Source organism: Thunnus maccoyii, chromosome 11 (assembly GCF_910596095.1).
Source record: "Thunnus maccoyii chromosome 11, fThuMac1.1, whole genome shotgun sequence".
NCBI lineage: Eukaryota > Metazoa > Chordata > Actinopteri > Scombriformes > Scombridae > Thunnus > Thunnus maccoyii.
In genome coordinates, this window is record NC_056543.1 from 3285982 (window position 1) to 3313917 (window position 27936).

General features: G+C 39.9%; 1 protein-coding gene and 1 long non-coding RNA gene across 2 annotated transcripts; one reads left to right on the forward strand and one right to left on the reverse strand.

Annotated features, from left to right (window-relative positions):
* Positions 1–5429: 5429 nt before the first annotated feature.
* On the reverse strand, positions 5430–27936 carry il10rb (interleukin 10 receptor, beta). Its single transcript, XM_042426586.1, has 8 exons — positions 27758–27936; positions 20446–20566; positions 16340–16530; positions 13130–13290; positions 10326–10479; positions 8536–8693; positions 7272–7444; positions 5430–7114 (listed from the first exon to the last, which is right to left on the reverse strand). Exons 1-8 carry the CDS (start codon positions 27819–27821, stop codon positions 6883–6885), a joined length of 1254 nt encoding a protein of 417 aa, XP_042282520.1. The 5' UTR covers positions 27822–27936; the 3' UTR covers positions 5430–6882.
* LOC121907176 lies at positions 7022–7671 on the forward strand. Its single transcript, XR_006098806.1, has 2 exons — positions 7022–7168; positions 7290–7671. It is a non-coding gene; the product is annotated as an uncharacterized LOC121907176 (long non-coding RNA).

Sequence of the window (27936 nt, forward strand, 5' to 3'; positions counted from 1 at the left end):
TAATGATAAAGCTATTCTGGATGGCATTACCCTGGCCTCCAGCACCACCGTAAGGAATCTGGGAGTTATCTTTGATCAGGATATGTCCTTTAACTCCCACATAAATCAAATTTCAAGGACTGCCTTTTTTCACTTACGTAATATCACAAAAATCAGGCACATCCTGTCCCTAAAAGATGCAGAAAAACTAGTTCACGCATTTGTTACTTCTAGGCTGGATTATTGCAATTCCTTATTATCAGGCTGCCCTAACAAGTCTCTAAAGACTCTCCAGCTGGTCCAGAACGCAGCTGCACGTGTATTGACTAAAACTAGAAAAAGAGACCACATTTCTCCCATTTTAGCTTCACTACATTGGCTTCCTGTAAAATCTAGAATAGAATTTAAAATCCTTCTCCTAACTTACAAAGCCCTTAATGGTCAGGCACCATCATATCTTGAAGAGCTCATAATACCGTATTATCCCACTAGAACACTGCGCTCCCAGTATGCAGGCTTACTGGTGGTCCCTACAGTGTTTAAAAGTAGAACGGGAGGCAGAGCCTTCAGCTATCAGGCTCCTCTTCTATGGAACCATCTACCGGATTCAGTCCGGGGTGCAGACACCCTCTCTATGTTTAAGAGTAGGCTTAAAACTTTCCTTTTTGATAAAGCTTATAGTTAGGGCCGACCAGGCTCGCCTTGGATCAGCCCTTAGTTATGCTGCTATAGGCCTAGACTACTGGGGGACTTCCCATGATGCACTGAGCTCCTCTCTCCTCCTCCTCCTCTCCATCTGTATGCATTCATGTAACAGCAATGCATGTCACTAACTTTGCTTCTTCCCCGGAGTTTTTTGTGCTTTCTCATCTCACAGAAAAACCTGACTCCCGGGCCGAACCTTCGCGGTCCTTCACAGTCCTGATGGCATCCTTCCCTGGCTGTTGATGCTTGTGCTTGTTGTTGTTTGTTGTTGTCATTGTTTTTCTTCTGTCCCCCCTCCCCCTTTCCCTCTCTCTTTCTCTCTCTCAACCCAACCGGTCAAAGCAGATGGCCGCCCACCAAGAGCCGGGGTCTGCTTGAGGTTTCTACCCGTTAAAGGGGAGTTTTTCCTTACCGCTGTCGCCAAGTGCTGCTCATGGGGGAATTGTTGGGTCTCTGTAAATTAAAGAGTACGGTCTTGACCTGCTCTATGTGAAAAGTGCCTTGAGATGACTTCTGTTGTGATATGGCGCTATATAAATAAAGATTGATTGATTGATTGATTGATTGAAAACTTTCTTCATGTCCGAGGAAACACAAAGAGGGAATTTGATGCTAAAAAGACTGTAAATGTGTCAGATATCCACTTGATATGACTAACTCAGACTGCTGAAGACTCATATAAGCTTCACTTCAACTTTTAAATGACTGTGTGGACACACTGTGGATTTTATCCTCCATCACTTCCATTGAAAAGCACATTTGAAGGATCTTTTAATATCCAGTATGAACAGGAGGAATGATTACAGCGAGGAAAACCTCTTTCACTGTTACTATAGACACCTGACTGCTGGTTTAAGACACACTGGGATGTAATTTAACACCAGTTTCACAATCATATCAGCCAAAGTGTGAAAGAATGATGGAAAACCAGCAGCAGTCTGGAAATGTGTGTGTGTGTGTGTGTGTGTGTGTGTGTGTGTGTGTTCAGTAAAGTAATCTTGACACCAAAGTTCAGCATTGGAGGTTATTTCTTTATTTTGAATGATTGTCCATTAACACGGCTGCTGTAGATGAAGTAGTTGCTGGATGTGAGACGTACACTTGACATCACCACTGCTTTGTGCACACTCACCTCACCAGTACACACAGCGTTTCACAATACGCTTATATACAGTTTCAACAGACAAGGCAACAAACAGTGACGGGCGAGATGTTGAGGCAGCAGCTGTTTAGCTTCAGATCACACGGTCGACGGATTTGAAGTCTCATAAATTTTTATGATTTTTATGCCTCAAATTCATATTTATTTAGTTGGGATTTTACGTCGTTCGTTGCTTTTTTTTTGTGCCACACTTGCTGCCTCAACACTCGTACATCCCGGCGTTGCAGCTTCAGGAAAAAAGGCGTTTTTGTATTTGTTGTTATAAAGCAGATGAGACTGGTTTAATAAACTCTACACAGAGCAGAGACACGCCTCTGCCTGCTGCTTCTACTCACAAAAAGGCTTAAAGCTTCTGTTGTTTTGTTTTTTTTTTGTTGTTGTTGAATATAATGCAGACAGAATAAATGTGAATAATCTAGATAAATATACAAGAATAACCAATGCAAGTTCTGTTATAGGAATAAAACAAATGTCCTGGGGGTGGAAATAACACAACTCCAATGAAAAACATCTTTGATACAAATAAAATAAATCATAAAAACAAAAGTAATATAATGTATCAAGATTCTATAAGAATCATAAATGGAAGAATAAAGACAGAAACACACACTTAATAACAGCGACTACTAGTATTTTTTTCTATTTGAATGAGTTCATATTGACAGTTTACAATGATTAAATGAGAAATAGAAAAATAAAAAGAAAGAAACACTCATCCCTAACTCGTTCTTTTCTTTTTTTGTTTCAGACACAGAAGTTTTCAGAAGAAGCATGAAAGTGGATGGAAAATGTTTAAAGCGGGGACATTTCAGTAGCACTTCACCAGCTCAGTAACAATAAGGTAATATTCTGATAACGGGAATTACTATAGTAATAACAGGTCATAGCTCGGAATAACAATGAGTATATCTAGTATTAAAGACGTGTTTGTAACAGAGTGAAAAGGTAATAATGATGCACAGACGCAGCACCTACACAGAAACTTCCACCAGTGTTTTCAGGTAATCATTTGATGTTTGCTTTAATCTGATATTACCATGAAATGAAAGTAGAAACAAGTAGTTTTGCATTTTCCAGCCCTGATTCACGGTTATTGCACAGAAACTAAAAAGGCTGCGTTCACATCATGATGAGCCTTAAAGGCGCAGTGTGTCGAATTTATCTGCGTCTGGCAGGACAGACTTTGCAGAAATGGAATATAATATTCTTAAGTAATTGGTGTATAATCACTTGAAAATAAGAATTGTTGTGTTTTTGTTAGCTTAGAATGAGCTTTATATCCACAGAGGGAGCGAGTCCTCTTCTACAGAGGCTGCCATGTTTCTACAGTAGCCCAGAATGGACAAACCAAACACTGGCTCTACGTTTTTCACGCTTGATTGGGGGGGGGGGGGTTGCTCTTTGTTTTTGACTTATTACCCTGTTACAAACATTTCTCTGTAATATTACCTAGATATATCAACTGTGAATACCAAGCTAGTACTTTACTATCAGAATATTACATAACAGCTGTAACGTGAGGTGCTACGCTAGCTGTCTTGGATGTCAACAGAAATGCGTTCAGGTCAGACGACCCTGATTACAGTAAATTTCTCCGTTCAAGTTCTTCTAATCGACACATTTTTTTCAGCAAAATGTTGAACGATAGAAATATGTCTGTCAGTAGGTTTTACGCTTAACTGGCAACGACCAGCACTGCCTGAAATAGCTGATGACATACAGTATATTGTGTATATACAGTATTTACATGAAGAAACATTCACATGTACGGAGGGAACGTGTACTGATCGTTCTGACCGGCGCTCGGATGGCGGAGGCCGGTTTAAAGGGGACATAAAAACATGGAAATAACACACTGGCAGGATGTCACGCTTTCTGCTACGTTACATTTAAAGATCTTCTCCAGACATGTTTTCAGACATTATGTAAATACTAATAATTTGTTACTGAAAAAAAGTTTAATTAGCTAGTAAGAAATTCTCTCTCATTGAAAAATCCCACATCTTTGAATATGTAAATATTTTGCTTTTTTTCTGCACTGGAGGCTTCAAGTTTCCACATCACACTAAGTTACACACTAAGTATACTGGAACCCGATTGGCTCCAGACTAGTTGTGATGTCACAGATCGTGTTAAGCTGAGATTTAAGGAGAACTCAGAGAAACTTTTTTCCTCCTTCGGCACATGAAAGTAAAAACAAACATCCAGCTGAAAGAAAAACATGTTTTTGACTGGAGGGGAAACTTTAAAGACTTTTCAAGGCCTTTTTAAGACCACGCAGAATATAATTTAATACCAGTTTCACGATCATATCGGCTAAAGTATGAAAGAATGATGGAAAACCAGCAGGGACGGTCTGGCCTAGAATTAATTATAATTATATCACTTTTTTTTTTCAGTACTTTCCAGCAGTATAGAACAATAATTCCTAACAATATAATTAAATCAATGCAGCTGGGATATCTGGATAAGTGGCAGAAAATGGATGGATGGATGGATTAACCAATTAAAAAAAACATTAATTCATTTAAGCTCATCCTAAAAACACTCATTATGAGACTATAATGATACTTTTACTCGACGCCTCCTGACAGCTCGCGATCGGATACAAAACATTTTAGAACTAACATACAGCTGATTGCACGCAAGAGAAAATATTTTAAATATTTTTTTTAGTAGCTCCTAAGGCCTTTTTTTTTTTAAGGAAACTGAATTCCTGCAGATACCCTGTGTTCACTCTTAAATCTTCTTTTTTTTTTAACTTGTGAGAATGTCGTCCGTGTTAACAGAAACATCGTTCTTAGCTGTCAGTACTCTTTAAAACCACAGCGGTGAAAGGTGTTGCACCTCGCAAGTGTGCAAAAAGCCCTCGTGTGTCTTTGAACATGAAGTGGGACTTTAGAAAAAAAAAGGCTGCAAAATGTATTTAAAAGAAAGATCTTTACATTGAAAGCACCTTTGATATGGTTTCCATGCCACACAGATAAGAATCTTAATACAGTAAAGTATCTGCTGTGGATTCACACAACAAGCCATTGAATCAGCAGGTCCGACCACGTGTGATAGTTTCCTGTAGACAAAGACACGATGTCGACAACTTTAACACCGCAACCTTTCACTGCTTTCTGGCCGGCAGCCAATGATCTGTTTAACAATGGCTGAGGAGTCCAGTCAGCTCCACACAGAGGGAGAAAAAGTATTTCACTTCCTGTATCAGGTGTCCTTGATGCTTCCTGATCGGAACAGAAATATCTTGATGTCTTTTTTTTTTTAATTTTAGTCATTGTCTCAGAGTTATTTCTGGCACTAAATGATTGTGGGTCAAACAGATTGTCATGTGACCTGCAGTTTGGTTAAAGGGGAGCCGACACAGAACCAGAATCAGGTCCGAATTATACTGGGTCAGTATTTGTGTTAATATACAGCTGGTGTCCCCGGTTCTGCTTTGGTTTCTTCTGTCCTGCACATGCTTTGTATGGAAGATTTAAAATGACTTAATTAAAACAAATCAAACAATGAAGTAAAGTCAAATACGACACACATTGTTATACAAAGGGGGGGGGGGGGACCCAAAGATTCCCTGAAACCACTGAGTAGGGTGTAATTAAGAGGATCTGCTGCTAGGTAGCGTATAGCAACAGCTTAGCAAAACTAATATTGGTTATGAAAGGAGAGAGATTCACCACCATGGAAGAAACACAGGAAGCTCTGAACATGGTGACATAAGATGGCTACAGGAAGGGGAGAAGCACTGAGACAAGTGTTACAAGTGAGGATTAGAAAGACATTACTGAAAGATTTATAATGACAGGTTTTTTTTTGTTTTTTTATAAACAGTTCCAGTAACTTTTGGGTCCCCCCCCCCCATGTACAACCTTTTTAAAGTATGCATTCACAGTGTCAGGATTAAATGAGAAAAGGTTAGTTAATTTTATTGATAACTGATTGTTAATCAGTTTAATTTTGGCATGAACGGTGTGTCTACCATTTACAGAAGAAGAAGTCTGTCATGAAAACTAATGACAGTACAAGGTAACACACCTCACATAATTGTAAACAATAATCCTTTTAACATACGGCTTTAATTTAATTATGACACAGTAAATGCATACATATAAAGGAAAATACATATAACAATGTGTATCGTGTATGCATTCCACTTTATTTCATGGTTTGATTTGTTTTTATTTTGGCATTTTAAATCTTCCATAAATTCTGAGACATGTATTGTGAATGTGCTACTAAATCAAGATCTTGTGAAGAACTCATCGGAGCCTTCCCGACCGGACCGACCGTGTTTGATCTACGACTGCTAGACGGTTCAGGTTTTGGGAAGTTCAAGGTAACAGGTAGTTAAGTTCCCGTAGTGGAAGTGTTCAGGTATGCTGTGAGTGCTCCCCTGTTTCCTCCTAAGGTCCTGGTGTTTTGTGAGAGGTAACCACAGTCTTCTGTGGGAGGTCGACTCCATTCAAAGCTTCCCGCTTCTCTAGAACTACAACTAGAGCTTTCAGAACAACCGCATCCATTGTTGGTGTCAATGTCAACCTCTTGAGTCAGTTTGTTTTACTTCTGCTTATGTTCAAACAACGCTACCTAGTTAGCACCAGTAAGCTACCAGTGTTAGCTCATTTTAGCAATAAGCAGTAAAAAAAAATATAAAAAAAAGATGATTTGACCCTTAAAACCATTATTAATTCAGACTGCTACACAGATAAGATTCAGTTAGATTAGAGCAGTCATGGTATGAATGCAGGGTTAAGACCGTGGAGACAATACGAGAGGAATTTAGAACACATGTAAATCAGTACTAACAGAACTTCCTGCTTCCTGGAGACACTGAGTGCCGTCACAGTTGATGTTTTTTTTGTTTTCTAGTGGTCCTTTTTCCATTCTAGTAATTTTTTTTTTTATAGCAGACATGATGCCTTCCTCTCTTAACAGTGACAGCAGGGAAAAAAAGGCACGCTGCACATTTTCCCACAAACCTCACGATCCCCCCGCTTCAAAACCTAGAAGTCTTTTCTGCTTGCGTGCCTTCAGACACACACGTCTACAACGCCCTCGTCTGCCATCAGACGTTGACTCTTGAGCTCTGGAGCCATGTCCTGCATCTTCACCTGCTCCTGCTGTTTGATGGGGGCCTGCCAGGAGTCTTCGGCCCCCGTGGAGGACTGACCGCTGCTGGTCTGCGGCAGGCCGGAGCCGCCCTCTGTGGAGTAAACTCCAGAGTCTCTGCTGCCGCTGCTGCCCTGACGACTGTGTCTGCCACTGGAAACATCAGAGGGAAAATATTACAGTCACATGAGGACACTTGATATTCAGGTGGAGTCATATAAATATAAGAAAACCTTTAAAAATGTAATGATTTATTGCCTTTTTAAATGCGCTTGTGCTATGTAAACATAAACATCACACATGAACTGACCTGCTGTCTGGTTCCAAGCCCTGTGCAAGCTCCTGCAGGGCCTCGGGCGGAGGGTCGTGGATCTCCAGGAACGCCGGCTCTGGACAGATGGTCACCTTATGACACAATATCTCGGCTTCTTTATCCGGGGAGAGAAGGCGAGGGATGTCCGACGCCGGAGAGTCACAAAAATACTGGAGAGAAGAGAGACTGAGATGAGACTCTGATGATTGTTCTGGTGGAATTGAATATATCAGCTTCAGAGGGATAAATAATTACGATTTCTGATGCTGAACAAATGATTTGGTCACTTGTAAACAACGGTGTGGACAGTCTCACCAGCAACAAAAAACATTTCTGTGCTTCTTTTAATTCAACTGTGACAAAACTATGACAATAAAACCAAAAACATTTTCCTTTAGATATCAGAATTGTAAATATCTGTCTGCAAACAGTGAAACAAGAACAGTTGCAGTGGTGGAGAGTAACTAAGTCCATTTACTTAAGTACTACTGTGAGTTAAGTATTAACATTTGATGCTACTTCATACCTTCACTCCTCAACAGTTCAGAGGGAATTATTGTACTTTTTACTTCACTACATTTATTTGATGGCTGAGTTACTTGCTACTTTTTCCAGAGTTAAGATTTGACATAAAAAACATGACAGACACAAGACATAGTTTAGATGAAACCAGTGTTTTCAACCTTTTTGGCTTTTGACGTCTTACAAAAAGCAGTGTGTAGTCGGGGTCACATTTCACATGTCTATGAGTTGTTAACAGCTCCACCAAATAGTGATTTTTCCCTCTAAACTTCTCACATGCTTTCATTTCAATAAATGTTCAAATGATCCAATATTTCAGCAAAAATCAAAGATTAGAGAAAAAGTCCAGAAACTGAAAACAGATTTGTGTATCAGAACTTTGTTTTTTCTTCTTTCCTCTCCCATTAATCATCTCACCACCCCTCAGATTTATCTGCTGACCCTTTGGAGGGGCCCGACCCCTAGGTTGGGAACCACTGGCCTAAATGGTAACATGCTGCTTAAACACTGATGCTTCAGTATTATTAATCTAACAATACAACAAAATAAGTTACAAGGACAATTTTTCTACTCATTTGCTGACAATCCTTCTATAGCGTTACACATTTATTTATTTATTGATACTTTTTAGTCAAGTAAAGAATGTCAAAACTTCTTCCACCGCTGTACAGTTTTGTGTGTGTGTGTGTGTGTGTGTGTGTGTGTGTGTGTGTGTGTGTGTGTGTGTGTGTGCGCGAACCTCCTCGAAGTGTTTTGGCAGCTGGCCGGAGGGGAAAAATGTTGACTTGACGGTCTTGAAGCACCGAAAGAAGACGTACACTATGAGCAGCACAATCAGGAAGCAGATCATCAGAGAGCCCAGGAAGTACCGGACGATCGTCCACCACGGGACAGGACCTGTTTACATACACACACACACACACACAGAGTTAAATATAGTTGCTATAGTTGTTATCTCTTCCGTTGTTATCTCTTAATGTACATACCCTCAGGTGGTCATATGCAAACATAAGAGACATAAATGTTGGAGGTTACAGCTCCCTGCATTGTTCTTTGTTATCTGTGACACGTACAATCCAATACACTTCACTCTTCTGGCATTTTAGTTTTTAACGCTGATGAAACAAATGTTAGTTCATATTTGGGGATTCAGGCTGTGTACGACGATTTCTGTAACTTTCTCAAACAACTGATCTGACATTCACACCCACTTTACGCTGTGATTGAACAGCTGTGCGGAGGTTAGAAAGGAGCCGCGTAGGGTGTGAACTTCCTTCTCTATCACACTGAATCGTTAATTCATTAATTTTTTTTACACGACTATTTCTGTCACCTTTCATGTGAACAACCGAGTGCAACACTGTGAATGTCTTCCAGCAGAGACTGTGTCAGAGAGACATGTTGTACAAACTAGTACAACAGATGTAGTTTCACAGTTAATGTTACAAAAAATGAAATTCCTTTAGCGGCTCAGCTTAATTATTTTCTGATATTCTGTGCCAAAGTGTGTCATGGCTGCTATCCAGGAGCTGAAACTGGGATCAACAGTAGTTCAAACAGACTGGCCAGATTCCTGCTGAGGATGACTAACAGAAAACAAATCTTTGCTTTGTTGGACTCCACAATGTTTGTGTCTCATCGTTACTGGGTCAGACAACACAACATCATCCGGTTGACCGTCTGACTCGACAGACATGGAGCGTCTGGAATGAGAATCGATGTCAAGTGCCGTCAAACAATAGCATATTTTCTCCCCTGTGGTGTGTAAGGAGCCTCACAACGTCCTGACAAGATCTCAAGTTTTACATCGTCAGTGATGCTGAACCAGAGGAGCACAGAGCGCTCTGAAGTATGTGAGAAAGAGGACGGATGTTTTATTTCAGTGAACCAGTTTGATGTCTCCCTCTGCCATCGTTATGCAGACGATACCCTGCTGTACCTCCCGCTGAAACCCGGTGATCCTCGCTGTTTTAACTCCCTGGATGAAAAAAAAGCTTCCTAAAGCTAAACCAGGATCAAACTGAGGTCCTGATCTTCGGTCCTGAAGACTTCTCCAGCTACACAATGAACACTCTTTGGCATCTAACACTGTATGTAAACTAACACGTATTGGTAATCAAATGAACTCTGTTGTCTGTGCCAGCTTCTTCTATCTCAGATGACAGAATTAAAATAATTTCCGTATGATTAGGATTTAAAGACCATAAATCAGCTTTTTTTCTTCTCATCTTGACTATTGCTGTTCTCTCCAGACTGGTAGAAAGAAGAGAGAACACATCTCTCCTGTACCGGCCTGACCAGTGGATTAATGGACAAAATAATCAATAATGAAAACAGTCTTATGTCCCTAGAGGATATTGCTGTGTGGTGAGAACCTGCTTTCTATAATATTTGACTAAAACGTTGTTAAAAAAAGTGATGGACAGTGTGACGGATTCTTTGTTTTCTTTCCACCACAATTTCCCAGAAGACAGAGTCTGTGATCATTTCCAGTCAAATGTCAAATCTGTCGATTTAAAAACGTGTTACCTTCGGTCTGCATGCACTGGGGTGTGGTGAAGACGCTTCTCTTATTGTAGTAGTCATGGCGTGACTGGACGGTCACACAGTACAACGTCCAAGCCAACAGGTCTGACAGCGTCACTACGTTCATAGTGCTGTTCAATGTGTGGTTTCTTGAGGCCTGAAAGACAGATGAGAGAGGTCATTTAAACTTTAGGGCTAATTCATTGCATTAATTCATGAGCCAGCACACTGAAGTTTTGATCTCTGACAGAATCAAATGTCAGAATGAATAAATAAAGACATTATTCAATCACAAAGATAACTACTGCTCAGTGTTCATGAATATTTAAAGTGGTTGAACGAACTGATGAATGATGATCGTTTCGCTTTCTACATCATGATTATAATTAGAGATGCTCCAAGCTGAACCTGAGAATCAGTATCAGCCGTTCTGTGCATATTTTAATGGATTAATCGGCTAAAATTTGATCCTTTCTTTACTGTGTTTTGTATCCCTCAGCCTGCTGTTTAAGGGTGTTTTCAGACCTGCTCTGTTTAGTCCAGTTTGAATCAGACTGGTTGGATTTCATCCTTGGTGCGATTCGTTTGGGACCATAACGACCACACCGACACCCTTTAGAGGAGTCTCAGAGGTCCACTAAACAAATTTCCACTGCATCAAAGGCTTCATTACATGATTATATTTCAGCACTAAAACTCCAGACATGAACAACATTTCTGTATTAATGGGAGAAGTGACACCTTTGTCGTGTAACTGTGTCTTTAAACTTGGGCATGAAAAGGTGTGAAGGCCAGATGGAGACACTGGTGTAAGTGTTCACTAGTGAGTTCTTAACTGTATTCATTGTTGACAATGTTTGATTTTACATTTATTCTGCTGGACTCTTGACATCACGACGATTCAGTTTTGGGGTTCTTTTTGGGATAGTTTTGTTCAAAATTGACAAGTTTGGTGTCAAGAGGCGTTTAATTCCAAATGAGGCTCAATAGTCTCATATATTTCTGAGTCCACTCATCCTTAAAACCCTGTTTCCCACTGTTTATTCTATTCTCTTTTTGTATCAGATCATTTTAAATAAGACAACAAGCTCCTACAACCTTTCTAACTGTGGTGACTAGTTAGTGACGTGATAGCAATGTGTAATTAAATTTTGTTCCCGGTCCGACTCATCCACTGATTCGGACCAGAACAAACACATGATAGGTTTGAAAATGCCGTTAGACAGCCAGGCTCTACAGTGTAGCATTTCAATCAATTTAATGACTAATCATTTTCCTTCCACCACACCATATACTGAACAGGCAGTAAATGTCCTGGGCTTGCTGGGGTTTCCCAACACAAATTGAATTCACGTCTACTTAGACGTCCATTAGAGTCACTGTGGTGCATCAGGAAAACCACAAATGTCTGGACAGACGGGCCTGTTGCCATTATCTGCCTCCCTCATCTATCTGACTGTTGGCAGTTTGCTGAGATTAATGCTGTGAAGCACATTAACAGCAGATGAGTTATATTTTAGACACAATTAAATCATTTATGAATTTTGCGAACTACTGCAGGCATGAGGCGGTGAGAGTATGTAAACAGGACTTTGTTTTTCCCTTTGATCCTCATTCAGATATCTGTGATGTGATTTTAAAGCCTTTTGAAAAGACCTTAAAGCAAATACGATCAACAAACAGACGATGAGGCTCAAAGGTCTACAGTCAAAGACTCGATCTGCTGTCTGCAGCTGAGAAATTTAAATCTTCTTTTTGTAACGTACTGTATATTCAAACTTGTCACCCTACAGCACATGTTGTTTTAAACCACTGGCATGATACTCATCTTCCAGGCTTGTTATTTTACAGTAACGACAATGTTTATAATGTTTTGTTTATGTCGGGGCATTCATCCAAGTCATTTGACATAATCGTCACACCTGCGTCAGCTGTGGGTTATTTTGGGACGATGTTCCTCGTCTAACAGGTTTTGTGACTAACCTGCTCACTGCTTCAGATAAAAGCAACTGGCAGGAAGTCGAGGCACCCGAGAGGAGCTCGTACACCCTTTTTTACATGACATTCATCCCTCTTGTAGCATTGACAGGAAACACCTCTGCAAGGCACATGTCAAAACCAATAAGCCCTGCTGAACATACATAACAGAAACCAGGTGCTCTAACAAGGCTACTAGTGAGTGTAGGACTCGGTTTCACTGTGATTCACACTGGTTTTTCTGCTGGGACCTTGGAGAAATTGGAAAGTGTGAACATGAGAAACTTGTAGGGTACTTTCTCGTGCTGTAACGTGTCTGTGAGGATCCGTCTCACTGTTTTTACACAAAGCACCTGTATGAGAGGAAATGCAATACATAACAAAAAGGCTTCTAATACAAACAGCCGTAGGGGAATATATTAAAAGGCTATTCAAGGACACAAGTTGAAGTCTTGTGCACTTTTCCCCAGTGAATGTTTGTTTGGTGGCTCATTCAACAAGCTAAGCTGCAGGACAAGACGTGTGTTCATGTTTGTAAGTTAGATAAGAAGGAGATTTTAGCAGGAAAGCTAATGCGGGTTGTTGTTCACAGTCTGTGGCTCTTGTGTTGTGTAACAGGATGCAATCAGGCTCAGTGTGACGTCTGCTCTGCCTGTGGTAAAACGTCACGTTACAGCTGTATGCAAAGATCTGATTTCCTGTGTTGAAATAATGATGATCGAACTAGGAGGTACCATCATGAAATCAAAGCATTTAAAATATAAATTTCACCCTTTTGGTTTCCGTAGACAAAAAAAGGCAGTTGGACTTAAATGGGGAGCATTTCCTACCCGTTTGTCCTCAGTGTATTTCCAGTAGACGATGTCGTAGTACAACTCGGGAATCTTTTCCTTCATAGAGAGGTTAGTGCTGGTCAGAGGGTCAGAGATGTAAATGTCCAGGCCACTTCCAGCAGGCTTGAGCTCCACTTTGGTTGGTGGACCCAAAGCAGCTACAAGGAGTAGGAAAGAAATATGAGATCCCAGACTGGATAGATTACCCTTAATGTCCATGTGAGAAATTTAACACAGCAGCAGTCATTACCAAGCTGTTGCATTGCAGATAAAATTATTTTATGACCACATCATCTGATGAAATGCTGTGCTGCGAGATCGGCTGTGTTGACATTAGACCTACAATTAATGATTAATGATTTCATTATCGATTATTCTGAAGTTTATTTTATTGATTAATTGTCAGGAAACAGTGAAAAATATCCGCCGCACTTTCCGAAAGCCCAAAGTGACATCTTCAAATTGCTAGTTTTGTCCAACCAACAGTCCAAAATCCAAAGATATTCAGTTTACTCTCACATAAAAACTAATCTTCACAAATAAGAAGCTGAAACTTTGGACTGTTTGACATTTTTGTTTGAAAAATGACTTCAACCATGAGTCGATTATCAAAGCAGCTACACTGAAATTATTACATGCCAATGTGTATTCAATATATGTGTGTGTAAAACGAGAAAAATGTTGGAAAAACAACTCTGAACTATATTAGAAATGTGGCTACTGAAGAACAGATGTTCCGCTTCTGAAACGTTTCCAGAGAACACCGCAGCAGCGTCGCAGCTGGATCCTGTAGCTTGTTTTGGCACAGACGTGATGTTTGAGTTTCTTTTTTAAAGCTTCACTAGCACAAACATAATATTTAATATTATAACACTATTATATATTAAAATATTTAAATAAAAATGTACTTGTGATGATTAGAGCTGCAACGATTAATCAATAAGATCACACATCATCTAAGAGTCAGAGGCTTCTGGTGATTTAAGATGGTGCACTGCGTTCACTGCAACACGTCTCAATCATCACAAATAAAATTTACAACAATGCAAACACAGCAAGCACCTGCCCCATTAATCAATATGTTCTGCCACTGTTTACTAGCACACAATATTTGAACAATGTTGTATGTTTGGATCCTATCAGTGCCACATGCCTTTTTAACTGCACGTTGACCATCCATGGTTCATTTCAAGCTCAATACAGCAAACTGGTACCAGTCAGGACACTGTCAACAAGGGCAAACTAAATACTTGGAGGAAATGGGCCGCATTTATCAAAACATTTCAAGAATTTTAATTGAACATTTAAATCAGTAGCTCTGATTAAATCTGCATTAAAAATGTCAGTTTGATGCGATTATAAGAGGAACGACGTCGGTCTGGATTTATCTCTAAATGAACAAGTGATTCTCATAGAATCTGTTATCCGCAGCTTCTTTATACTGCATGCAAAGTTTCTCCTTCAGTAAATTCCTGCAGCTTCTAAAAGCAGCAGCACAGACACGTTTATGCATCTGCAACAGTCGTTCACTGTAGATTAAATCACATGCAAATCACACCGGGCAGCTACAAAATAATCAACAAGCAACTCTACACATGTTAGTCTGGTTGTTTATAACCTGCTGTTTATGCAGGATATACTTGGATTACATGCTGGAAAGGACTCATCAGTCCTTTCCAGCATCTCTGGCAAAACTGGTGTTTCATGTTTTATTAAGATGAACATAGCTCACATAGCTCTGCACCTTCCAGACAACAATATGATTTCCTGGAAAAGCTCTCCTCATTTGTTAAGTCCTCTGCAACTGAATACTGATATGATTGGTATCACGTTAGACCACCGACAACTAACTTAAAGGGGATTTATTCTGCTTCTTAATGTTATAATGTCAGATGTTAAATATGGTCAAAGTTCCAAAACTTGAAGTGAACATGTGTAAAAATGCTCCCTGTAAGACAAAGCCCAGGGTTAAGCTGCCTTGCGCTTTATTTGCAGTGTTTTGTTTTTTTTTAATTTCCTGACGAGATGACGTCTATGGAGCGAATGTCTGTTCCACAGTCTGATTCAGGCTTCCATTTCCAGTAAAGAAGGAGAAAAAGAAGTGAAATCCTGCTACTGTAGTTTGTTTACGTAGGAAGCTTCCTGAAGCTGACCAATCAGAACAGAGTGGGCTCATCAGGAGGCGGGCCTTAAAGAGACAGGAGCTAAAACGGCCTGTTTCAGACAGAGGCTGAACTGAGGGGCTGCATAAAAGGACCAGTAGAAGATAAATAAGGAGTTTTTAAAACTGTAAATCATGCAAAGATATTCAAGTAGGGCTCCAGAATACAAATATGGAGCTGGAAATGTGCAGAATATGTCCAATTTTAACATTCAGCCAGAGTTTTCGGAGTTGTTTTTGATCAATACCTCAATGTCAATCGGCACTCTCGTCTAGACTACTGCAATTTATTATTTACTTGCCTCAGTGATGCACAGTTACCTGTACAGTTGGTGCAGAGTGCAGCAGCAAGACTTCTGACTAACACTAGATGTACTTCTCCAGTCCTGCCAACATTACATCACGTTCATTTTAGAGTTCAATTTGAGATTTTATTGATTACTTTTAAATCCCCAAACAGGTGCACTATGCTTTGCATTTGTGACTTTTTAACCCCTTATTTTGCACCAAGATCGCTGAGATCTGACACCAAAAATGTTATTATAAGTTCTCAGTCTAGAATAAAGACAAAGGAGGATCCTGCTGCTTCTACTGTTTTAGCTCCAACGCTGTGGAACAACCTCACTGAGTCCGCACCTCATTTTAAAAACATACTTGTTTAGACATATAACATTTTTATAACCTTTTTTTTTGGTCATGTTTACTCCAGTGGTTATCCTATTATATGGTACTGTATTTTCTTATTACACCTGCCTGTGTAATTTTCTGAGCTTGGTGAGATCATGTTGGAGATTTGTGCTTTTTGTAAGATCTTGACTCAATGTGGTTTTCATATTTCAGAGCTGCACAACTTAAAAAACATGCAAAGGTTACTCTTCCCAGCAATGTTCACAGCTCCATCACTCTGTGGTTGTACACTCATGCTCTGTTGCTCTTCTATCATCTTTGTCAAAGCGTGTTTTTCTTGTTTTTGGTGGTCTGTGGTAAGATGCAGATGCTGTCATGTGCTCATGAATAAAACTTTACCGCAACTCTGTCTCTCTCACCATCTTTATCAGGGCAGAATTCTTTTTGCACCCAGTCAGAGTGGTTCCCGTTCACGTTGACTCGTACACGGAACACGAAGATGCCCAAGTAGTGCAGGTTGAGCGCTGTAAAGTCACATGACTTGTGTGGCGTCTTGTCACACGCTTTGTACCAGTTCAGATTCGTCCTCTTGTACTTTAGCTTGTACTTCCTGGGGAGGAATAGAGAAAAATGTCAGGCATTAATAACAGTGAAATGCTGACAGTCTAAAAGTAGACATCCTTAACTTAAAAAAAAAATAGAAGTTGACCTTGTGGGAGTTTGTGATGTGCTGCTGTGTGTACACTAATGTGTGTTTTATGTGTCCTGTCTGTTTTTTTTGCTTTGTACTATTCTGTTATTGTTAAACTGCGACCTGCAGAGGGACTGCAGATGAATATAAGACTATATTTTTGTGTAAACTACATTTGAAAAAGCAAGGATAGCATTATTATTCACAACATCAGATATTCTTTCTTTCAAGAATGGAAAGACTGTCTCTTACAGTGAGTGATGCATTATGGGTTGTTTGTAGTCTTACTGTTGCTAGGCTAGCAAGTCTGTTTATAGTGAATCTGTTAGTCAGGCCTTAAAGTGTTAAAGAACTCCAGTTCAACCTACGACGGCTCATCTAACTTGTTATTCTACCATGATGGATTTAAATTCCTGCTGAGTAAAAAACAAGTTGAAAGCATTTCTGGCTGTAGATCCTACACACACACACACTCCCCTGCAGAGACACAGCGGGGACCGGACCACCTGTCAAGCAGCCAAGAACTTCTGCTGCCACAGATGATGACGAGCTCAGACTCGTCTGACTGAAAAAAGTTAACCGTCAAGAGAAAATCATCTCAACTGCTTCCAAGAATCTGACAGGAGAGAGAGTCAGTACGTGACTGATAGACGAGCTACACACAAGCAAGTATTTGATGTTGTGCTTTTTACGTCTTATAATCAGGGTTGTCTAATATTTGGGTCGATATGTTATAAAGCTACTTGGATCTGTGAGGTTCATGAGAATCAACTAAATGAAGTATAAAATATCTGGAATGTAATCTTCCACTCAACATGTGCAGAAATGAACTCATTACTTGATATAAACTGGTCTGAATCTGTATGCAGTGTTTCCGCTGGTAACATTTTGGCGGGGCGGGCCGCCAAAAAAAAATAAATAAATAAATAAATAAATAAAATCAATCATCGTTAAGGTGGTCATAAAGCTGTCTGAAGTCAGTCTTTTTCTCGTCTTGACGCTCTGTTGAAAATCAAACATGTTCAACATTATAAGAAATTTTTGGCTCTCCCCCGGGGTAGTTACTATGGCAACGGCCGAAAAAACTCCTCAAACTCCTCAAACACACACACATACACACACACACAAACACAGAGGATAGATGGTGAATGAACAGTGTTAATTACATTGGTTAATTAACAGTGGTGAATTTACAGCGTTACCAGGGTTGATTCGCCGTCACGTTATTTTATTGAGAAATCTTCATTTTAACAGGTGGGAGCGAGTTCAGGCAAAAATAATTCAAAATGGAAGGTTTGTACGCAAATTACAGTTTATCTTTATGGATTATATTGATGCTGAATTGACAAGACTTTTATCTATCTATGTTTCTAGAATTATGTGTTTTTGCGGACACGAGAGGAATTGTTAATATGTCATATTTCTTAATATTTTGCCCGGAGAGCGAAGGAGTTTCAGTTTAATTCAGACTGCTAATATGTAGGCCTATATTTTTAATATTGTCACCACCGCAGAAACACTAAGTAACTGCTAACGTATGATAAGGTTATCTGACGTTGACTGCTGTTATTGGTTTGATTAATCATTTATAGGGATGCTCATTTTAGCTGACGCTTGTTAATCGACAAGATTAAAATGTAGGCGACTATTTAGAGTGGTGTCTGTGACCCATAAAAAAAAAAAATACCAATATAACAAACGTTTTTTTCCCATAAGAAATGCTTCATTTTTAGATGTGCAAATAGCAGCAAAAATAACAACAGAACATGAGGATTCACACATTGTAAAACGCGTAAAACAGAATAAAATTGACCAATAGGCCTACACGAAAAATATTTAACTTAAATAAATGTTTAAGTAAATAGCAAATAGTAGCCAAACTTTCTAATGTATGAACAGATTAACAAATGAAAACACACATTGAATCCTCCAGCGATGAGAATGTTGAAATGAAAACCTCCTCCTCTGCTCCCAACTTATTAATGATCAAAAACAGCCGACAGGTTAACAAAATGGAACCTCGTAGTCACAATTTTCACACCTCAACCTCGAAGTTTGTGTGACGCTCAAAACAATTTATCCACCGCTTTACAGCCACAGCAACGGTAGGTTACAGCCAGTGGTGTACTGGCCATCAGGCACACTGGGATAAATCCATAGACTGTATAAAAATATGGACGCAGTTACCGTGACGTCACCCATTGGTTTCTGAGGAGCGGTTTTGAAGCTCAAAGCGAGCCGCTCCGGCCGTCGCCATCTTGGCAGTGCGTGACGCTGCCTAACTCCCAGCCAATCAAAAATGGGCAAAGAGGCGGGCCGAATGGCTGAAACAAGCCACCTAGCGGCTGGCGGACCTGTCACTCAAAGCAGCCATGTCCTTCATTATGCAGAACTTTACAGCTTAATAACATTTAAACGAGTGAGTTATAAAAATACTCACCTCCCGTACAGTTGTCATGAAAGAAGAAATTAGCTACAGAGACCAAAACTGTTTTTTGTACCAGGCTGTAAACATGTTTATTTCTGCTGTAAAGTTGGGCATTTTAACATGGGGGTCTATGGGGATTGACTCGCTGTTGGAGCCTCAAGCGGTCATTCAAGGAACTGCAGCTTTTGGCACTTCTGCATTGGCTTCATTTTACAGACCCGGAGGTTGCCGCTTGGACAAATACCATGTTTTTGGGCCGGTGGACTGTCAAAACATATCTGTTTTTACGGGCTCTCTCTGGGTCTGTTATTCGGCGCGCACATAAGAGTTCGCTACAGACGAGCACCTTCTTTTATTCTCACTGCCAGAAGGGAGAGACAGAAATCCTGCACTCCAGCTTTAACTGTTTAACTGATAGATTAATGGGCCAAAATTAAATAAATAATAATAAAATAATTAAGAACATCCCTAATGGTTTACAGCTAATTGTAGTATGCAGTAAATGGTACCTTTTGACAAAGGATCAGCTTGAAACATTGTGCAAGAGTCTGACAGTCATCACAGCTCAACAATTTCAATATTGCAAAATACAAATATGATCCGTCATGCTCCTGAGTCCACACTGCAGTTTTTACTTTTCTTCGTTGTGACATGAAGAACTACAATTTGAAGTTGTTTCCTGTAAATGGTTTAGATTTCATTTTCACTCCTGTTTCTCCTGAAAGAAAACTGACACCACCAGAGCTCCAAATATGTTTTTTTTTTTTTTAATCACCAGACAGTTTAATAATTAAAAGAAAATAAGAGTCAGAGTCTACAGCCATGATTCTGCTACTTAATAAAATTCCATCTTACAAATTTGATAAAGAAAATCTTATTGTAAGATGGATAAGTTGAGGTACTCAGCAGATATGTGAAGTAGAAAACGACACTATATCATCAATTATATTATTACGTTTGGAGCGGTAAAGAGTTCAAAGATGTGTATGGTGGTACTTTTTATAAATCTGGACCTGGGAGGGTCTTTGTTTTTTTTTTTTACCAACCACAGCAAGAAGCAGCAGGAAGCATGCTTTCCTTTGTCCTTTGTTTGCTTGCTTGCCATGGCTAAATAAACTACATGAAAACATGAATATGGACTCATTTTGCCTGCGTACAACAACATCCCTTTGGTGCACCAGTGGCCTTTTGATTTTTCAAGGTTTATTTTAAGAGTTACGGTAAGTTTGACTTTGAATAAATTGAATATTTTTGGTTTGGATTGTTGCTCGGAGAAAGAAAGACATTTAAATCATCCTGATCTGCACTTTATAAACCAAACAACTTATCAACTGGCAGATTGCTGGCTTCCCTCCTTGATGTACTGTTATTGTTTTATATTGTCTGGATGTGTGAGTGACACTTACGGCAAATATTCTGCAGTGAAGGTGACGTCTGCAGCGGCATGGTCCCAGTCCCAAACCAGTGTGTAGTTGGTGTTCAAGGTGATCAGGGTGACGTTCGGTGGTGGAAGCGGCTCCGCTCCGGCTGAAACAAACAAGGACAAAACCCACATGACAACACAGTCTATGCACACAATATAATCCTGTTAATGAGACACATTTAGGACGAACAGTCATTAGCGTGCCGATAGGTACTTATGTTGAAGGTTGCTGTTATTTTAGGTTTGACTAATTGTCAACAAACCAAACCAAAATCAACATTCATGACTTTTTATGAGACTCATTTTTAAAAAAAGGTTCAGTAAGGTGCTGAAATAACTGAGCAAAGTTCACTCAAACAAGACAAAACTGATGAATGTGTGTTTGTGGGACTGAATCACAATAAACTACTGTTTGTTGTAGTTATTGGTAGGATCAGTTCATTGTTGTGGAGGAACATATAGATTGACGTTTTTTTATTACAGACACGATTACAGAAGTGGCTTCAGGAATTGCACAATATGCGAACTCAGCGGTGTGAAATATAGATCACAACAGGAACTGCGTCTTGTTCTCTATTGCAACACACAGGCAGGTGTTTCTAAAAGGTGTTAGTGGTGGAACATTAACCTTTATTGTGAATTCAGGACACTGGAGCAATAAAAACACCATTCATGCACTTTCAACGCAATAAAAGAATAACTAGTCTGTTATGATGAGAGTTTGAACTGAGTGTTACTGTAATGATGTGCTGCATTATTGTTTTTGTTTGTTTGGATGGGGGTTGTTTTGTGTTGTTATTTAGAAATAATAAGTATTGCTGTGTATCTAAGGACTGCCACTCAACACCCAAAAGAAACAAACACAGAAAGAATACCTTAATAAACAGATTAATATTAATACTGTTCATAAGAAGACTAAAAGCAGAACAAAAGAGAGGAAGTGAACTCAAGAAAGAGGAAAAAATTCAAAGAGAAGGAATCACTATGAATAATTTTAGCTCTCTGGGGGATTTAAACACCTGTGCAGAATCAGAATCTGTACTGATCCAACAGCACCTGTACGTTCAAAAAAAAAAAGGGGAAAACTGTAAAAAAAAAAAATAGATGAAAGATGAGAAGTTTCAATCTCCCACATGACTGACCCAGCACTGCATGCATGACAAAAACAGGAAATATTTGAGGGGGTGGGGGGGGGTTAGAGGGGTTTTGGGGGGGGAGTTCGCCTCCTCTCGGTCTACTTGTGTGGGGAGTTTTTGTACGTGATTGTGTGTCTCAGTTGGTCAGGTCTCAATCGACTCCTCTGGATTTTGGCTGATGAGATCACATGATATTTTCCGCACAGATTCAGTTTTCATTTTCTTGCGCAACTCTTTTGTTTCTCTGTTCATCTCACAGCGTTTTCTCAGCCGCTGAGCATTTCACATCACATATATGTCGTTCCGCGCTAAATTAAACTCTAATGGTTTTATCCACATCCTCTTCACGTGACTCAAAACAGACAGAGTACACGCTGCGAGTAGGAGTAAACACACTCCAATATGTTTTTTGTGAACAGCTGTTACACCAAATGCCTCCCAAGTTTTGTGACTCATTTACAGTGCTGCTTGAAAATTTGTGAATAATTTAGAATTTTCTCTATTTCTGCATAAATATGACCTAAAACGGGATAAAAGGAACCCAATTAAACAAATGAGACAAAAACATCAAACTTATTCATTATCCAATCTTACATAGTTTAAATGCGGGAAAAGTATGTGAACCCTTGCTTATAGTAAGTGGTGTAACCCCCTTTAAGCAGCAATAACTTCAACTAAACGTTTCCAGTAACTGTTTATCAGCTCTGCACATCAGCTTGGAGGAATTTTAGCCCATTCCTCATTACAGAACAGTCTCAACTCAGGGATGTTGGTGGGCTTCTTGGCATGAACTACAGATAAAGGTCAGGACTTTGACTTGGCCGATCCAAAACATTACTTTTCTTCTGCTCTAATCGTTCTTTGCTAGAACGACTTGTGTGTTTAAGGTCGCTGTCTTACTGCACGACCCACTTCCTGTTGAGCTTCAGTTCACATTTGCTGGTACAAATCAGAACTCATAGCTCCTTCAATGACTGCAAGCAGTCCTGGTCCAGAGGCACCATGATACTACCACCACCATGTTTCACAGACGGGTTTAGGTTCTTATGTTGGAATGCACTGTTTGCTCATCACCTGGGATGCACGATATTATCGGCACGTCATCGGTATCGGCCGATAAAAGCTCTAAAATGAAATATCGGCATCTGTGAATTCTGCCGATTATAAGAGGCTGATATGTCGACATCTCCTCCGCCGCCTGACTGTGCTTCCCTCGATGGATTGTGTCACCCTGACGGTCCCGGTGTTTCCTCCGCAGGCTCCACTTCACTCAAGCTGCCCGTCAGACCAGCTGCTTCTTCCCACTTTAACCTGAATAACAAACCGGGGCTCGGTGCTCCACATAGAGAGCCAGGGCTAACGTTAGCTGGGAGGCTAGCGAAGGCTAGCTGGCTGTGCTTCCCTCCGGTCATCCTGCGGCTAACGATCCGCTAGCCTCCCAGCTAACGTTAGCCCCGGCTCTCCATGTGGATCCAACTGGACCACCGAGCCGGGCAGCTGAGTGAAGTGCAGCCTGCGGAGGACGCACCAGGACCGTCAGGGTGAAACAGTCCATCGAGGTGTTGCTGTGTTCGGCTGCACAGATAAGAAATCCTTTGGCTGACAGGATGTACCACTCTGTTTGAAAAATAAAAAACTTCATCTTCTTCTTTTTGGTTCATAACGGCGGTTGGCAACCAGTGTATTAGGTGCATTACCGCCACCTTCTGCTCCGGAGTGTGGACCAGAGATTAAATCCTCCACATTAATCCTGTCTGTCTAATAAACTCAAAGAAAACTCTACTGCTCCTCCCACTTGGCAGGTTCATTTAAAGTTTTAATGCTGAGCTCCTGAACTCCAGTCTTCCTAAATTCTTCCTTCATATATTGTCTTTCTTGATCATACTTAGTACAATCTATGCTTGCATGTGTAATAGTCTCCTCAGCCAGCTGGAAAAAATTATGTGCATATATCAGTATCGGCAATCAGCCACAATGAGATGTTCAATGTTCTCCTGATGGTGGACTCATGAACATCAACTGTAGCCGCTGCAAGAGAGACCTTTAATTTCCTAGACATTACCCTGGGGTCCCTTGTGGCCTCCTGGACTAGTACACGCCTGTTGTTGTTGTTCGACCACTCCTGGGGAGGGTAACAATGCTGTTGGATGTCTTCCATTTGTACACAATCTGCCTGATAATCAACTGGTGGAGTCCAAACGTTTCAGAAATGGTTTTGTAACCCTTTCCAGCTTGGTGAGCATCAACAACTCTTCTTCTAAAGGTCCTCAGAAATCTCTTTTGTTTGAGCCATGACACACTTCCACAAACCTGTGTTGTGAAGCTCAGACTTTGACAGTGAAGACCCAGATTTCTCTTCTTTAAATAAGGCAGGGCCTCCCAGACTCACATTTGATTGTCATCCCATTGATTGAAACACCCGACTCTAATTTCCCCTTCAAATGAACTGATAATCTTAGAGGTTCTCACACAAATATGTAACATTGGATCATTTTCCTCAATAAATAAATGAAAAAGTGTAAAGTTTCTGTCTCATTTTGTTAACTTGCATGAAAATCTGACCACGTTTTAGGTCATATTTATGCAGAAATAGAGCAAATTCTAAAGGGTGAATGAAGAGAGGGAGCGCCGGTGAATCAAATCAAAGACCACACCTCCACTCAGCCCTGCGACGGCGGTCCGAATACGGCCTAACAGGGCAAAAGCTAAGTCTAGATAAAACACCTCACAGATTCCACAGCGCTGAGTGACTCTGGACTCCTTTTAGCTAGGTGTGGTACAGTATTGAGAGATTGATGATTCACACAGAGAAACACTGGTCAAACAGAAACTTAACCATGACTCAACAGAAGATAAATCAGGCGGCGATGGGACTTTAAAAGCTCGATTTCATGACACAGTTAATCTCACTAAGAACTGATTACAGCAAGGTAAACTGGGAACAACCTTTGATTATTATTATTTTCTTTGATTATAAAACTTATTTCAGTAAATGCACTGGTGGCATTTTAATGCATATGAATTCCTTGAATCGTAGAAAAACAAATGGGAACATACTGTAACCATGTGAGTGAATCTGTCTGCACGCATATGTCTATTCAAAACTATTTATTTTTGCGTCATCCTGGGAGGGATTTCTGGCACTGGCAAACCTCCACTTCCCTAAAAACACAGATCATAACATCACTACTAATTAATTTTTACTGCAAGGACAGGAAGAGTTCTCTACTTTAGAAAAGAGAAGGGAGCCTTTGGTGGCTCATGTCTACAGTATACCACATGACACCGAATAGAGGAAATGGAACAAGCATCAAAACATGACCTCTATTTCTTTTTTTTTTAAAACAAAAATCACATTTCCCCAAAACTTAAGGAGAAGAAAGAAATTGGGTTTCAGAGAGGAGCACACTTCGTCGGTCACTGACCTTTGCCCTGCTGAGACTGAACAGCACTCCTAATTTGCATATATCAGAAACAGGCTTCATTTAACAAAACATGATACTCATTTTCCAAAGAAAATTTAACGCCCCAAATTTATTTCCACATCGTAACTTCCATGTTCTTGCAGCAAGAAGGCCAAACTTGACCTAACGCACATCTGGTGGGAAATGTCGGTAATGTGTTTCTTGGTGGAGAAGAGGAACAAACTCAACAGGATGGGCAGCAACTATTATTAACTGACGCAGTGGCTGATGGAGGCAAAACCAGCCACTGGGGGGTTTTTTGGAAGTAGAGCACAGTCAGATGACTGCTGGTTAATCGTTTGATTTATAAAATGTTGCAAAATGTTGAACAATGTCGATCAGTGTTTCTCAAAAGCCCAGGGTGACGTCCTTGTATGTCTTGTTTTGTCCACAACCTAAAGATATTTTGTTTACTATCATAGAGTACTAAAGAAACCAAAAAAATATTCACATTAAAGAAAATGACTTCAGAGAATTTTCTCAAAAAATGACTCAAAACAATGAGTTAATTGTCAAAATAGATGCTGATTAATTATTCTTTATAAATTGATTAATGGGTCTACAGAACGTCAAAAGAGAGTAACAAATAAACATCACAATTTCCTAAACACTAATGTGACATCTTCAAATTGCTTGTTATGTCTGACCAACAGCACAAAACCCAAAATATATACAATATACTTTCACATGAGATAAAGAGAAGCAGAAAATCCTCACAGCTGAGACACCTGAACTTGGTAATGTTTGGTACATTTCCTTTAAAAAAAAGTCAATTTCTGTCAATTGACTAATCGACTAATCATTTCAGCTCTAAACCAAAATCTGCAGGATGAGCTCGGTGCAGGCAGCGTGAGGGATTGCACCTTGTAAGATAACTTGCTTGGCTTGGATATCAAAGTTATATCACGCTGCATTCTGGGTATTTCAGGGGATATTTGATACACTTCACAACTGATTTTTAACTGTAAAAATGCCCCCGACAATGATTACAAGAAGCCAAAGAAGAGCTGCTGTGCAGCGCTTGAATCTGATAATTAGATGAGTGGGATTGATGTGATTTCTGTGTGTTGTGTATTGCTCATATCTACAGTACATCTTTTCCTGTTAAACCGCACTAGGGCTGCAAGTGAAGATTATTTTCATTATTGATAAGTCATTAGATTATTTTCTTTAAATTAATCTTGATTGAGTGTCAGTCAGTAGAAAAGAAAGATAATGCCAATCACAGTTCCCTGAAGCCCAAGCTGCTGCCATCATACTGCTCCAGCAACAGTCCCAAACCCCAAAATGTCCACTTTACAATCAAAGAAGACAAAGAAAAACAGAAAATCCTCACAATTGAGAAGCATGTATGAGAGAATTAGTTTGACAGTATCTGAGTAGCAAAATAAATGCAAACAAATTTCCTGCACAGCGAATTACATTTTTCAAAACAGGCTTTTACTCCACATATTGTCTTAAAAGACAAGTTCCCAGTATTTCCAGTGTGTCTTAAACCAGCAGTCATGTGTCTATATGAACAGTGAAAGAGGTTTTCCTCGCTGTAATCATTCCTCCTGTTCATACTGGATATTAAAAGATCCTTCAAATGTGCTTTTTAATGGAAGTGATGGAGGCCAAAACCCACAGTGTGTCCACACAGTCATTTAAAAGTTGATCTAACGCTTATATGAGGCTTCATCAGTCTGAGTTAGTCATATCAAGTGGATATCTGACACATTTACAGTCTTTTTTTAGCATCAAATTCCCTCTTTGTGTTTCCTCGGACAGTGTTTCCCTGTTGAGCTGTGGTGGAAGTATAGTAACAAAAAGAGGGACTTTGGCACTAAGAAGACTGTAACGTTGAAAGATATCTACTTGATTTGACTCATTTGGACGCTGAAGCTTCATATTAGCTTCAGTTAAACTTTTAAATATTTTTTTGCACAGAAGGAGGACTGTGGATTTTGTCCCCCATCACTTCCATTGTAAGGTCATTATGAAGGGATCTAATGGTCAGTATGAACAGGAGGAATGATTACAGCAAGAAAAACATGTTTCAACCCGTCCTTTAAACGTTCAATTTAAAACCTTTTGACTCATTTTGAAACCTGACTCATCCAGCTGACAATATCGTGACAAAGTGAGCTTTCTGTTTCCCTCAGCACGTCGGCTCCAGCATTGCAACTGTATGTTTGTGCACGTCGAGCTTGTTGCTGGCAGCGACTGTTTTGGGGGATTTGAATGTTGGGAAACCACTAATTACGAGCTTATGTATTGACTTGTTAGTATGCTGGTGAAAAAACCACAATATCAGCATAGTCTGCGTGTGTTTTTCAAACCACACTCAACCGAATATTCATACACATGTGGGATTTTACAGTCAAAATATGGAGTTGTAATAACATGTAATAGAACATATATTTCTGTGCGGTAACAGTAGTTAATACATGCGCACGACGCTTGATTTCGATATAACAACAGGCTAGTACGCCACCAACAAACCGAAATTAAAATTATAGAACATCGGTAGAAAAACTGACAGTTGACGTCAGGCCTGTAGCTTAGCTAACGTTAGGTGTAGTTACAGTTAGTGGGTTCTCCAGACAAATTCACGTTTAGCTGGCTAACTTAGCTTGTAAAACCACAGTCATTGGACCAAAAACACACAAATCTGACGTTAGCATGTTAGCTAGCGTAAAAAAAAATTACTTACCAGCGCTGATTAGGAAGCACCCAAAGAGAAGGTAGAGACACAACGCAGCGAACATGGTTGACATTTCTTTCGAGGTATTGACAGTGAACCTTTCCACCGACAGTTTCTCATGTGCTCGTCGTCCAGGCTCGTTTCGGACAGACTCGACTAGGCTCGGCTTTCCGCCGCTGTACGTGACG